The 15,036-nt window shown below is 33.5% G+C and overlaps 2 protein-coding genes across 3 annotated transcripts; one reads left to right on the plus strand and one right to left on the minus strand.

Annotated features, from left to right (window-relative positions):
- Window positions 1–10: 10 nt before the first annotated feature.
- LOC125503317 lies at window positions 11–12,862 on the minus strand. Of its 2 annotated transcripts, none has more exons than XM_048663396.1 (5): window positions 12,582–12,862; window positions 8,790–9,636; window positions 8,457–8,508; window positions 4,995–5,992; window positions 11–446 (listed from the first exon to the last, which is right to left on the minus strand). In XM_048663396.1, exons 2-5 carry the CDS (start codon window positions 8,913–8,915, stop codon window positions 156–158), a joined length of 1,467 nt encoding a protein of 488 aa, XP_048519353.1. In that variant the 5' UTR covers window positions 8,916–9,636; window positions 12,582–12,862; the 3' UTR covers window positions 11–155. The 2 variants fall into 2 exon arrangements, with proteins under 2 accessions (XP_048519353.1, XP_048519352.1); XM_048663395.1 differs by having other exon boundaries at window positions 12,566–12,862.
- An 83-nt stretch (window positions 12,863–12,945) lies between these two features.
- On the plus strand, window positions 12,946–15,021 carry LOC125503318 (NADH dehydrogenase [ubiquinone] iron-sulfur protein 2, mitochondrial-like). Its single transcript, XM_048663397.1, has 2 exons — window positions 12,946–13,138; window positions 14,784–15,021. The coding sequence occupies exons 1-2, from the start codon at window positions 13,056–13,058 to the stop codon at window positions 15,013–15,015; spliced, it is 315 nt and encodes a 104-aa protein (XP_048519354.1). The 5' UTR covers window positions 12,946–13,055; the 3' UTR covers window positions 15,016–15,021.
- Window positions 15,022–15,036: the final 15 nt, after the last annotated feature.

Raw genomic sequence — 15,036 nt, forward strand, 5'->3', positions numbered from 1 at the left:
AATTCCTTCATAATTTTCTGCAGTTTTATTACATAGTTTCAAATGTTGAACATTTTATCTTAAATAAGTAACTAAATAAATCTTGATTCAATCTGATGTTTGGTATAAAAAAACTGCTAAGGTGACACTACGGTCTGAAGCAGTAATCCTCCATTTTAACCAAAGTCAAACATGTTTCCACGGTTGTTAAAATTGAACATGTTTTTGGAATTTTCTTCGTAATTGGAGACAAAACGCGGAATTTCCCTAAAATCATCTTCGTCACATATATCTGTTTCGTTTACTCGTATGTGTTGAGACTGTCCGATTTTTACACAGCTTTCAGTCTGAAAATCGTTAGCATCCATCAGAGTATTCGAAGTGGGACAAAACTGAATATAATTGTCCGCATAATTTCTGTCGATCTGCGGTTTATAACGGTTGCAACTGGGGCGTGAGCAATCACACTAAAATATAAACATTACAATATTATATGAATCGAATAATCATTACACTGGGTTTGCTTTTACAGCGTGACTTTAAAACCGTGCAATTGATATAGCTCATGAATGACAAAAGATATGAAAAATTCCTTGAAACCGCTTCTACATAGTAACTAATTTACCCACATTTGCGTTTAACTCCTGTCACCCAGCTTTACAACTTTAAATGGCGTCTCTTCCCCTTGTGCTGTGCTTAAAGAAAAGAAATGAAGACAGGCATTTTTACCTAGTCTAAGGCGATGGTTACATTTGATAGATAGCTAAATTTCAAGACACTCGTTTTACTGACAATAAGAAGTTGGTGTGTACTCACTGAATGAAAATTCAAACAAGTTTTCTGTAATGAAGTACGTATGTAATATAGTTAAGTTCTCGGCATTTATTACAAAAAACTTGTTTGATTGAATTATAATGAAATGAGCCACAAGTGCTTGAAGCACTTTAAATGGAAGTTCTTGGTCGTTTTGGGCCGAATCCTACTTCGTGGATACGCTTGGAAGCTTTAAAAATTGGACTTTCCCGCAAAACAATTACAAATGCGTAAAAAAACTGAAAACTCGGGTGATTACATATTGCGAGTCATGCAAGAACTTTTAAAGGACCATGTTAACAAGCTGTCGGTTCCAATTGCAGCGCCGGGCGTAATTAGCATTTTATTGTTGAATATTAATATTTCTTTCAAAGTAATTCACATAATTATGGAATGTGAGTTGATTTTACAACATCCGGCAGTGTCCGATATATATTGGCTGCATCGGGATCATTTATGCGTCTTAGTACGTCATATGCAACATATTTTTAAGTCGTTTGCTTAATTAGGGCCGGTTGCACAAAAGCAACTTCAACGATGGTTCAGCAGAATAAACGTATTCGATAATGTAAAACGGCGTACACTATTATTTGGTAAATGTTTGTTACATAAACAGTACAATCATTAATTTAACATATAGCTGTAGCTCACAAATTGTAAATAATCGTTATTTTTATTTTATATATTCTATTTTGAAGATTAACTCAATACTTGGAAACTGAAAAAGTAACTAATATCGATAATCTAGGCTATAAATTTAAAATCACGATCGTTCAATTGCACGAAACTATTTGGTCGTTTCCTGTATGTTGGTGGATATTTTGTATTTCAAAATATTCCAAGGAACTCCAGAACATCTAACAACGTCTGTGACTTCACCCAAAAAGTCCATTTTCAAAAAAAAGTATTTATAATATTAAAAATGCTTTTTTATTTATTCTGAGAGTTTTTGATAGTTTCGATCATCTACGTTTGAAAGTTTAAGTTTCTATTAAGTATTATTTAAGTACCTGGTAAGATGGGACCTGAGATCAGTACCTGGGTTAAGAGTGTGAATTTGAATGCAAAAATGGTTTATGGACGCACCTTGAAACAAAGAACTGAAGCGGGGATATACGGAGAAGCCGGTCGAAATTTACATCAAACAGTAAGATTGTTCAACGAAAGATTTCCTGCGAGTCCCATTTGCCGAAATTATTACAGAAAATTGCTCCAAAAGTTTGTGACTACTAGCAGTGTTGGCCGGAAAAAAGTACTGAAAAAAGTCTATTCTCGAAGCCAAACAAATTGATTTGATGATGATTGATTATTCATGTCGCCTCTATGGTCACCAATTTGCAGCAGTCATCAGAAAACGCTGCTGAAGAATGCCAAGTCTCAGCAACAATTCTACAAAATTATCTTAGGAATAACAAGGTCCATCCATACTAAATTAGTCTGGTTCATTAGTTAACAGAAGATTATTCGGATAGGCAGTTTTGTGAACTCATGTGCGAATCAACTGTTCAATTTCCAGATTATGACAGACGAATTTGCTTTTCTAACGAATCAACTGAATATGCAGAATGTACGGTATTGGTCTGATGTGAACCAATACATATTTCGAGAACGCCACACAATTCCCACAGAAAATAAATGTTTGGGATGGCAAACTTGGAAATTATTTTGTCGGTCCCATATTAATTGATCAGAATCTTATCGGTTAATTTTATCTAGATATGTTAATAAACCAGATTTATTCGAGGATACAAAGACTCGTCAAGTTCAAACCGGAGGAATTTCACAGTGATATTTTTCAACAGGACGGTGCACCCCCTCATTCAAGAGCAGTTAGGGAGTGGCTAAATACAGTATTTCCAACTAGGTGGATTGGACGGCGGGGGCCAGTTGAATGGCCGCCACGGTCGCCCGATCTTGCCTCAATAGACTTTTCTCTGGGGATATCGCAAGTTTATGTTAGTTAAAGTTAAGGAGCCAATTTATGTTACAAAACCTGATTCAATTGAAGACCTGAGAGAAAAAATAAGGAACTTTGGCCTTGGAATACCGGCAGACACATTGGCAAAAGTTAAAGATGAATTCACGAATCGACTTTATCATTGCCAGGCTGCTAACGGAGAACATTTTGAACATTTAATAAAATGGAATTCCTAAAAGTTAAGTTGTTAAGAATTGATAAATGGATAATGGTGTATGGCACTCATTTTATAAAGCTTGAAAATATCTGGGTAGGACTTGCTGTATGTGATAATTGCAATTAGGGCGAAGTCGGTTTAGATAAAAATACAATTTTGTACAGCGTTAGAAAAACAATCAACTCATCAGATATATTAATTGGCAAGCGGTCATTCGAAAACTACTGAAACAAACGATCTACAAATTGACGGTTGACGGGAGGATGAACAGACCTTCAAAACAAGGTGTCACTCGACCACCCATTCCATTAGGAAAAATAAACGAAAATGGCGTAAGACTGTCACTTTGACATTTTCAGCAGTCATTTTTATGTCAAAAGATAGACAATTTGACCTTAATAGCGTCGCAAATTTTGTGGAAACAGCTATAAAGGTTCACAAAATAAGGAGGGATCTCATTATTTACGCGAGCACTATACAGCTTTTTACCTTTATTGTTTTAGCCAATTGCAACTAAATGTCTGAAGTTACAACCCTAAATTAACTTTAACAATATTTTCCGTAAATTACAAAAATATATTTACTGTGGAAGGTACACTTTTCTGAAAGAAAATACAACTTTAATTTTGATGAAACAAACAAGACGAGATTTTTGAAATACCAGCATTTGTAGTGCTTGATTGCCAATTTTTGTGTTTTGTTCCTCCTATTTTTTTAATTCAAAATTAAAAATTCGTGCTATTTTGTCAGTTCTGTGTAGTTATCTGTAATGTTGGTCAAAGTCAAGAGCTCAGCAGCCAATCAAGTACATTATTTTGATGGGTGATTTCCATTGCATTTTTTTATTCTCTAAAGCTTTTGATAACGCAAAACCTTGTTAGCTTAAATAACACTTGGTTTAAAAATGGTATTATCTGTTCACCAGTTTAACAACACAGTTGATTATTTAACGGGTATCATAGTTTTGTTGAACACGTCGTTTATGGACGTCCTTTAATTGTGATATGCTGCTTTTATAATCACGTCCGTCTCACATGATTATCACGTTTGGTGCGAGCTGAATGATCAGACATTTAGAACCCTTTCCAAGATATCACTTTGAACTCCCACATATAAAGCAAAAGCATTGACATGGTTGCTTTTAATATTGTGAACGACAAGAACTTTCCAACAAATCCAAATTATGAAAAATTTGTTATAACGACCCTCTACCGCAACATATTCCGAGATATAAGTTAAACTATCAAAACTAGGTTAATCTCGCTGCGGAATCGCAACTTTGCTTGAGGACGGAGGAGAACAAACGAGTCACAAAACGTTCAATCTAAATGACTCGCCAGATGTTTTCGACCGTTTCAGAAATAAATATAATGTTTTAATTTTCTTCGTCCTGCTTATTATGCTTTTAATATCGCTTTTGAAGGGGCTCTTTAAATTTTCATATCTTGGAGTCTACCCTTATCGGAATTTGCGATAAATACTAATCATAGAAAAGTTCTTGCTATCTAAAAAGGTTTTACAGCGGTTTTTAATATTTTCAAATACGTGTCCGAGATACGTGAACCAGCTTCAGGCACCTGAAAGGGAGTGAAACTCTGGTCCCGTTGAACATTTTACCAACATAATTTTCAATAAATGTACTTTTGGAACGATTCCTTTGACGGCCGCGATATTCTCAATCTTCGATGTGAAATTATGTTTATGACTGTTGGCTTCAAGCCACACATTTGCCATTGGAGTCACATACAGGGTGTTTTTTTAGTGCGATAGGAAATAATCGACTATATCGCACTAAAAACCACTCTGTATGTAAAGATAATTTTCACTATGACTAAAAAGTGACGGTCGAATCATTTCGACTGCAAAGATTCTATTATTTTCTTATTTGAAGAGCTTTTACAAGGGAAGAGGTGCACTATAAAAGTACAAAGTTAGAGTAATGGGAGACAGATAAAATAGGGTTCCTATACGTATTATAGAATCAAATACAACGAACGGCTTTTTAATTTTCATTCATTGCTAGATACAGTCGTTGCACATTTGAAATCTTCGCCTAAAATGTCTCACCTGTTGCTTATAAGTTTCCATTCCTGTAGCGTAGTTTTGTTGTCCATTTTCAAATTCTAACTTGTGATTTTTATTTTGTTTAAATCCAAATTTAGATGGATTAATAGTCACTTCGCTTCTGAAATGAGCTCTACCTAGGGGGCTTTCTGCCGTTTCTCGCTCTGAATGATTATGAACCATTTTGCATTGTGGTTTGATCTCGTATAAATCAAAACGATTACTATTTGCAAGTATCACAACAGGTTTTATTTGACAGTTCAATGGCTGAGTTGCATTAATTGTTCGATTGTTTGGAGTATGATAAACCCAATTCCTTGGCGGTACTGGAAGCGTATTCTGCATGTTTTTGTCTTCCAAATCGTTATCATCGCTGTCTTCCAGTGTTTTTTCGTGCATTTTTGGTTTTCCTGACAATACCAAGTTGACATTGTTGATTTCCGTTTTTACTATTTCCTTGCTCTCATTTACGACGTTCTTTTTAAAAGTTACACGAATTTTATTAATAAAGTTCGTACAAAATGTAGAGTTAACGTTTAACTTTAAATGGCTACAGCGCGGAGTGTGAAAATTGCAATTCTTGTCTCCAAATAAGGTCCGTACATTATCAGTTTCAGCGTTTTCGTCATATTGATCACTAACATTTCGGTCACTAGCATCTACTCGTCGATGTGTTCTATAAACCTTCCTTGGCTGATGGTGCTCTTCAGGTTGCGCGTTTTGAGCTTCGGAAAGTTTGTCACTAATTTCTTTAAAAATACTTTTTGGATTTTTCTTTAATATTGGCTTGTAACGCACACTGCTTGAATGTACATTAGACGAAGAATTGCTCCTCGAAGGTTCTGAGCCAGATTGATGATGATAAGGTGACTGTAAACTATCACTCTCGCGTCTTTTCGACAACCTCTGAGATCGTCTTAAAATATTTTTTCGTTCGAAAATCTCCTGCAGATTATCAGGCAATACTTTACCTTTGTTTTGTTTATTGGGACGACTTTCACCTTAAAGTAACAGTTATTTACAATAATTATTATTTCATTTGTAATAAGTATCTTCAATCTTGAAGTGATAGACTTACTGAGAATGTGGAAATACACTACCTGAATAAAAATAGAAACTAGATATTTTCCCCAAATAAGCACAAGTGCAGTTATTACAATGTTTGCTTAAAGATTGTTTGTGTGAGATGGTATGAGAAAGGGTGAGTTTCTTGAAATGTATGTTTGGTGATAATTGAATGTTTTGGCACAAAATACACACGATATAAAAATTCTTATAAAATCTATTTTAAAATGAAATCATGAGTATGTATATCGAAACTCGACATTTTGATGAGAATGTAATTTAAGAATCACGATCTAAATTAAACATTTAAATGAGTAGTTTAGCTCTGGTATTAAATATTTCTGGTTTCTTGAAATTGAAATCTTTGCTGTAAATCACTAAGTGCTGTAAAATATTTTAAAAAACGTTTCAAATTACTGTGTATACAGACTGTTTAAAGAACACTATGTATAGTAAGTGTTAACATTAAAAATACTGTATGGCAAATTGAAAATTTTGTTATTGTCACTTCTTGGATCTGCACTAACTATTATATAGGGTGTCCGGAAAAGGTGCGACCAACACTTAACGAGGCAACTCTACAGCAAAAATGAGTTATAAGTTTCACAAAAGTGTCATAAGAACTCATTTTCGCTGTAGAGTTGCCTCGTTAAGTGTTGGTCGCACCTTTTCCGGACATGTGTGAGTTTGATAGCCGTTTTTCGATGTGATTTATTGGATCTTTGATTAACATACACCTATACGCTAAATGAGAATTAAGGGCATAATCATATGTTAATATTCTCAATAATGATGAATTTATTCTTTCTCTTCAGTTTGATAATTACCAGAAATAAACGGGGTGTTTAAACAAAACGCGTCAATATTTGAAGAAATCATTTCTCAGGTTGTTTTATAAAAAAGTCCTAGAAAAATGAATCAAACAGATCGATTGCAAAATACAAGGTGTAAAATATTTAAAAGTTAAGTTTTTCAAAAATAATTTAAAGAAGTTTTTATCGATTTTTTCGCACATTGGTATCATTATTAGTGGCAATCAGGTGCAGATTTAGTGCTAACTACATTAAAATTATTAAGTCTAGGCAGGATGCCTAGTGACTATTTAAGTCTATTTAAATATCGATATTTGTTCGAGATAAAGCAGCAAATTTATAACTTCTGTGTTCCTTGAACCCTAGAAGTTCTCTTGAAGGAATCTTTGTTGGTTTATGAGGTAAATAATAAAACTTATTTTTGCAAATGTGATTTTTATTTAAATTAAATTAGTGCTCAGTAAATTAAATTAAATTTAAAAAATTACTATGTGTAGAGTCATTTGTAGTAATTCGAAATTATTGAAACTCAACAGAAATATAAACTATTCCGATTTCGATGATGCATACAAATGTCTGTTACATTTAGGCATCATTACAATTCGGCCGGTATGCATAGTCAATCCGAACCGATTCGCCGTGATGTCGCCTAGATGAATACAGGAGCATTGTTTCCAATGCTTAGGTAAATAAAGTCGCATAGTGACGAACAAAAGTCGCCCAAATTGCATCACATTGACGAAGACTTTCATCGCTCATTTTGCGCAAATTCAACAATTGAAACGTGTTTTAACAAATTTGATCGCCTAATTTGCGATTTATCGCCCAACTTCGCAGCACTGGCAGAAAATATATCAGTTTGCCGAAATTAAAATATCCGACAACTCGCCAAGTAAATACTTTTAGGTCGTTGGGCTACATGTGTTTTAGTAAAAGTTAATTAGTTTTAATTAATAATTAATTCATATAAGTATTAAGAACATTTTAAGATATTAGGATATAGCGCCGTTGGGTCCCTGCCGACGCGCTCTTCGCTATGGCGGCACATGTTAACGGCGAATCGCTTACGATCGACTATGCATACGGGCGTAACAAAACAATAATTCTGTTAATATTAGGCAAAACAACATGTACTACAACATCATTATTATTAAATTATTAAATCATTTACGATTAATATTACGTATCAGATACGTTGCAAACCTATAGATACGTAGCAAACCAGGCACTTTCTTTGGTAAAATGATCTGAGAAATTATTGTTTTAAAGATTGCCGCTTTTAAACACCTTATAGATAATAACGCACGGGTACCCAAATCTGATTAATTTAGATTTGTGTTAAATATTCAACAAAATACTTTGTTGTATAGTCACAATCTTTGACGCCATAGTCGGTAACATAAAGTTCTTAATTGTTTAAAGTTTTTATAGAAAGTAAGCCAGAACAATTTTCGACCTATACATGTATATTTTATTAGTGCAAAGATAATAGAGAAAAAACACTATTTTTTGCATTAAAATGCATATAGAAGTAAATAGTACGTTAACCAGACCGAAGACACAGTAATCTACTCAAATATACATTTACCTTTTCTTGCAGTATCAGAAGTGAATCCATTAATCAAAAATCCGGGAAGTAACTACAAATAAAAGCGATAAAAGGCGAAATGAATGCGTTATAGAATTAAATTTAAAACAGGTTCAACTAATTCCATTTGTGGCAATAGTTTATGATAGGAGCACCCAGTAACCAGTCTGAGTTTTAATGCCCATTTGTTTAGCATATAAAATATAAGTTTATTTAAATAAATTTCATTATTAAGTGGTTAAGTTAAGCTAAACAAGTATTTTTTCAATATTTGAAGCAAGTAGACATTAGAACACTTATTATTCACTATTATATATGTACGAATGAACTTACAGTTACTCTTTTCGATCCAATATTTGATTTGCTCTCCGTAATTCTTATATCTTGCCCCAATTTTCCGGCTTTGGAATTACTTTTAACAAGACGACGTTTGTTTTTATATGCTTTTCTTGTGTTCATTTTGAAAATGATTAATTTTTAAATATTTCTTTACATATAAACTTCAAATATTAAAAATGGCGTTTATTGAAATTAACTAAATGTCATTTTGAGTATTTTGTCGTTTAAGATTTTATAAGCTGTAATTTGTAATGACCACAGATCACAGAGTATCCTCTGTGATCTGTGGTCATTACAAATGACGTACAGTCGATGACTCAAAATATACAATAGGTATTTCCCAAAGTTCTTCAGAAACTGATCAACTAATATTACATTTCTGTCCCATAAGCATCTAAAACGAAATTCAAATGTGTGGGCGTAAAACGAATTAAGATGCTTGTATATTCTGGTGTTAGTTAGACTCTCAGGAGTCTTAAATTTTTCCCTAATTCACGGCGGTTTGGTAGCCTAAAATCTTCTCTATAGATGTTCTTAGTTAGGTATACCCACACACTGTTATATCCAAAAAAAATTATTGATACATCCAAAAAAAAATATTGTTATATCCAAAAAATAGGTTTTCTGATGGAAGGAAAACGATTTCTAATATTACTTTATAAGATTCGCTGTTCAACCTGCCGTCAATATTCCAACAAACTCCTGGTCCACGACTTAAGCCCACAAGTTTACAGAAAACCTACCGCTGGTCTGATGTGGATATATTTGACTAAATCTTGAATTTGGAGGCTGGCATATTGGAACTTTGCCATTATATGAGGACTGCAATACTTTTTCGTCCCTAAAAATCACAGTGTTCCAAAAATTGTGATCTTTCATCAAAAACTCCATAGCATATGCAACCCTTTTTCTTGCTTATTTTCTTGACTTAATAATTAGTTCGGCGCATCTACACGACATCTCAATTTTCACAAACGGTTTGTTGGGTATTCCGACTCAAAAATTTTTGTCCTTAAAAAATACAGAATTTCCTCACGTCTTTTATTAGAAATTGATAAACAGTGCTTTTATCTCGCAATAAGAACGAATTCTTCATCAAAAGGTAATCAAGAACTATCACCTAGAGCAGGGATGAGCAACACGCAGCCCGTTAAACGTGTCTATGCGGCCCGCCAAGCTATTCAAAAAATTGAATTTATGATGTCAACTTTCTCCTATCAATATATTGTTATAAAATTAATTATAATAAAATAGAAGTACATACTGACCGATAGAATTTTTGACGAGTTACTCACTTGTGGGCGACTTGTTCAAACATGCAATACAAACCAAAATTTCTTAAAACTTTCAAATGTTATTATTTGTACAAATGCACTTATTTACTTCATAATAGCATGTCAGAAAAGCAAACCAAAAAACGGAAGGTTGCGGATGAGCATTTTCAAGAAAAGCGGAAATTTGATTATTTTTTGACTTTCGTCAAAGATAAAGCTGTATGCTTAATATGCTCGCTCAGACACTATGTCGACATTAAAAAAATATAGCATAAAAAAGCATTACGGTACAAAACATGAACAACGATATACAGTTTTGTAAATTATTAATGAGTACTCTATACGCGGCCCGCCAAAAAAAATTAAATTTAAATTGGCCCGTTGATTAAAAAGGTTGCTCACGGCTGACCTAGAGGGTATCCTGCAACACATTTAGGCCCAAGCTGTTTTTGGAAAAAATGCGGTTTTCGAATCATTTTTGCTAAATTAAGTTGGCAATTTTCCCAAAAGAAAACCATCCACGCGATCTTAGTTCACTTTGAAACACCTCTCACCACGCTTAAACTGCAAGAGCGAAAAACAATTTTATAGGCTTAAAGGGCCAAATATTTGTCGGCGAATTCCCCTTTTGTGGGAGATAGCGACTTAAAATGATAATAAAACAAAAACGGTTATCCAAAAAAACAAAAATTAAAAAATGATTCGGAACTAACTACTTAAAACGCAAATGCGTACAATAGGTGTAAGAAAAAAAAAACAGTTTGTTAGACAACGTGAACATCATGGCGTCTTTGGTTTTCTTTTGGAAAAGTACTCAAAAGCGGCGAAAAACACGCCTTTCCAGGAAATACTACTAAGAAATTATTTTTACACGCACATTTATACCTTCGAACGCGAGAGGGGTTGAAGGACTTCTAGACAATTGGGCGCTGGCGGCAGGAACAGTCAATACCTTTTTAATGATTTTGCAAATGAATACTCAATTGAGCTGTGTTTCTTGCCAAATGTCTTAGCTTTTAGAATTGCTATCACACAGCGGTAAGATAATATTCATTATTATTTTCAGGAACATAAATTGTCAGAACCAACAAAAGAGCTGAAAGTTTCTTAGTTACTTTATATTATAAATTGTTTAATATAAAACTTATGCTGGTAAGAGACCAATAATAAGAAATAAGGCGTGTGATGCGATAATAAAATGGAATACTGCATAGTACAAGAGATGCTCATATAATGTTTTATCTAGTGATCAGTTTCCAGCTAATTAATAGTGCTTCTGCGTGTGCGCTTAAAATTGATATTGATACAAAAACGACTTCGAAATACTTGTAAGATATAAAGCTAGACCATTGAACCGTAAAATAACATTAGAGGTCCTATTTGCAGCTTTATGTAAATTAAATATACAGGGTGTCCTGTAAACTCATGATCAAAAAGGTACTGCGATATTCGTTGGACCAAAAGAAGACGATCTGACCTAACTTTTATTAACAAAAAAATGTCTCGCTCCTCTGCTATTGATGGTCAAAATTCTTCAAAAAATTTATCTTTTTTGAAATATCGGGAGAATGGTACGATGTATTTTCGTGAAACTTGCTGGGAATTTGTTCTTATGTAGGACTTATATTTTGATGAATCCATCGAGTTCAGCCGTTTTAGACAAGTGGTGAATTCTTGAGTGTCGTGGTACAAAAACTACCAGCACTTTTTAATTGGAGAATGAAATCAATTCATTTTTTTTTAGGTTGATGCACTAATCATGTATTCACAATTTTGTGCTGTTTGTAAAATCTTGTAGCATTCATAGTTTTGCGAAAAAAAAAATTTCATCAAAATCATCATATCAAAATAGTGCATCAACCTAAAAAAATGAGTTGATTTTATCGTCCAACTAAAAAGTTCTGGTAAGTTTTGTACCACGACACTCAAGAATTCACCACTTGTCCAAAACGGCTGAACTCGATTGTTTCATCAAAATATGAGTCTTACATAAGAACAAATTGACAGCGAGTTTCACTAAAATACATCGTACCATTCTCCCGATATTTCGAAAAAGATAAATTTTTTTGAAGAACTTTGACGATCAATAGCAGAGGAGCCAGACATTTTTTGTTAATAAAAGTTAGGTCAGATCGTCTTCTTTTGGTCCAAAGAATATCGCAGTACCGTTTTGATCATGAGCTTACGGGACACCCGTATTATCAAAAGAAATTACCAGGTCTTTTGCGGTCGCTTGCTTTTGAATTGTTAGCAACAAACAACGAAGACCACTATGCCTGTGTCATCAATCTAGCATCTGAAGAATAAGGCCTAAGGTAAAAAATTTGGAGACTATCTTATGCCTTAAGTGTATGCGTGATTCCTTAGTCTTGGCGTATAAACTGTACTACATTTTATGCCATTGACTAAGAGAAAAACCATCATCATAAGCAGCATTATAATTTGACTGATATTTGTATAAGTATGTAATTGTATAATATATGTAAATATAACTACCTGCTATATCCTTTACCTTCTCCAAATATCCAAATTCTAGGATATATTATGTAGTTTACACTTTACGAAACTGACCACATAGTGTATTTACGTGAAAATTGCGCCAAAACACAACAAAAATAATAAATAATCAAATTGGTTATATTGTAGGTTTGCATTGAGTCTCTTCGTCTCTCTATATTCACATCCTAACTACAACTAACTTCAACAGAACATTATAGTAGAGCCGAAAACATTAGCCAAAAATGACGAATAAATAAAAGAGGCGTCAAGGGTACCAGACCAAGAAAGCCAGAATAAAACTTAAAAACTCATGTTTGCATCTTTTTGACAATTTAATTTAATATTCTATATTTTTACTAATACCATCAAAATGAACATCTGTCAATCATTTCGACACGATTCTACACCCACTTGACAACGCTGCAGCAAGATCATAACATACATTTTGTTAAAATACATTTTCCATTAATTTATGAAGCAATAAAAAATGCAAGCTGTTTTTAGGTCAACTATTAATCACCTGCCGAGCCGGTTGTTCCTGAAAAATGGAGCAGCCCTACTTCACACCAGGTATCAGAAAATTGTTCTATAACATATAAGGTGTTATGTAATTTTTTTTAGCCTAAATAGACCTAAAACAGCTATTCAGTTTGTTTACAATAATTAGGAATTCATTCGTTTCATATGTAGTCCAGTTTCAATGCCTGTTACTACGTTACTAAGCCCGCATAGATTATAAATATCTTCAAATGTATATGATCAAATATGAGGTATCAATTAACTCCAACAACCTGAAAGTTCAAACTGCTCATAATTGATCAACAAAAATCATATTGGCATATATTCTATTTTAGATCTGCCACCCTACATTAACGCCGTTGTAGAAAAGTAGTATGCATTTCTTGCTAATTAGCTCTATTTAGAAGCATTCGAAGTCAACGAGTTTTCTAAATCTATACAATGGCTAGGTTGTTGAATTCTAGTCTTATCCTCCTATTTATGTCTACTTTTACATTAAGTAAACCGGCATTTTAGGCTACCATTTACCAAAAGGCGGCCTCTTTAACTGACCTCGACAACATAAAACACAAAATAAGTAATCAGAAAATTGTAATGTCCTAATCAAATAATCAGGCCTGTTTTAGACTTTAGAATTTGCAGTAAAAAAACAAAAAATTGTTGAAAATAATAGCAAAACGAGGTGACTTACATATAAATTATATGCTTATACAGGGTGTCAAAAAAAAGATGGTGAGCTCCTATGAAAATTCGTAAGATCTTCCCTAGCAAGATATTGGTACCTGACTGACGCACCTTGGCATCTGATATAATTTGATAATTTTGTAATTTGATGCATACTAGTTAAGGCACCGTAAAATAGTGTGTGAAACGAATTTTGTTTGAATGCGCCAGGAACCGACAAGCTTGTCACGTTAATGCAAAAATTTTAAGCACTCTGTACGATGGCAAAAACCCAATTTTGAATAAAATAATAAAATTAACTATTGTACTTAGCTCCTATAGAAAAATTTAAATAAAAACATTTGTTTAATCTGAGGGTGGAACAACGTTTAGACCTTTATTAGTTGATAAACTCAAGCAAAACACCGTGTGCTAATCGCTCTTTACAATTATTTTATATTGTGATATCGATGGGTCATTTGTACAAAAAAACACATATTATTTGGTGTACAGTGGCAATCCTTTTTTGGAAATCATCAATCGATATGAAGCTCTGTTTATGACAAAATTATCCTAAAAAGCCGAACCTGCAATCCTAATTCGCATGGGATGGCTTTGAATCGCATTGCCTGCAAAATGATGCTCTGAACGTAGCTTTCTGGCAACTTGTTTATTAATTATTTCATGTTCAAAGTAACAAGTTTGAATTTTTAAAAAGGAAATTAAAAAATTTTATGAGATATAATCAGTTTCTTAAAGTTTTTTTGCAATGTTTTTTTGCGGGAGAAAATGGTTTTGTTGCGGGTAGTCGCCGATTGAGGCATTGCTTGAGAACATTGTCAATTTTCTGGAAAAGCATTTAGTGGATTGCAAGTCTGTTGTAATATTCGATTTTTGGGACGATTCTAGCAGAAAATTATCTTTTTTGAAACGCAAACCTGAATACATTTTCTTGGACAAATTAATGCTAATATTTTGATTGTATTACTTATAACATTTAATACTCGGTTAATGATTTCATAAAAAATTACAGTTCTCAAACCAACGCAAAATGGTACCCGGACGCAGAATACTTTGAACAGTTTAAAGGTCCAGTAATGTATCCAGATGAAACAACCAAACATTGGGCTCTGCCGGGTTGGCATAATGAGAAAGCTCCAGTTGAAAAGGAGGTGAAAAATGTTACTATTAATTTTGGGCCCCAACATCCAGCTGCTCACGGTGTACTCCGACTTGTTTTGGAATTAGATGGAGAAGTGAGTTAATGATAACAGAATAATATAATA

The sequence above is a fragment of the Dendroctonus ponderosae genome, unplaced genomic scaffold (genome assembly GCF_020466585.1).
Source record: "Dendroctonus ponderosae isolate FM_Combo_2020 unplaced genomic scaffold, Dpon_F_20191213v2 Dpon_F_20191213_19, whole genome shotgun sequence".
In the NCBI taxonomy this organism is placed as follows: Eukaryota; Metazoa; Arthropoda; class Insecta; order Coleoptera; family Curculionidae; genus Dendroctonus; species Dendroctonus ponderosae.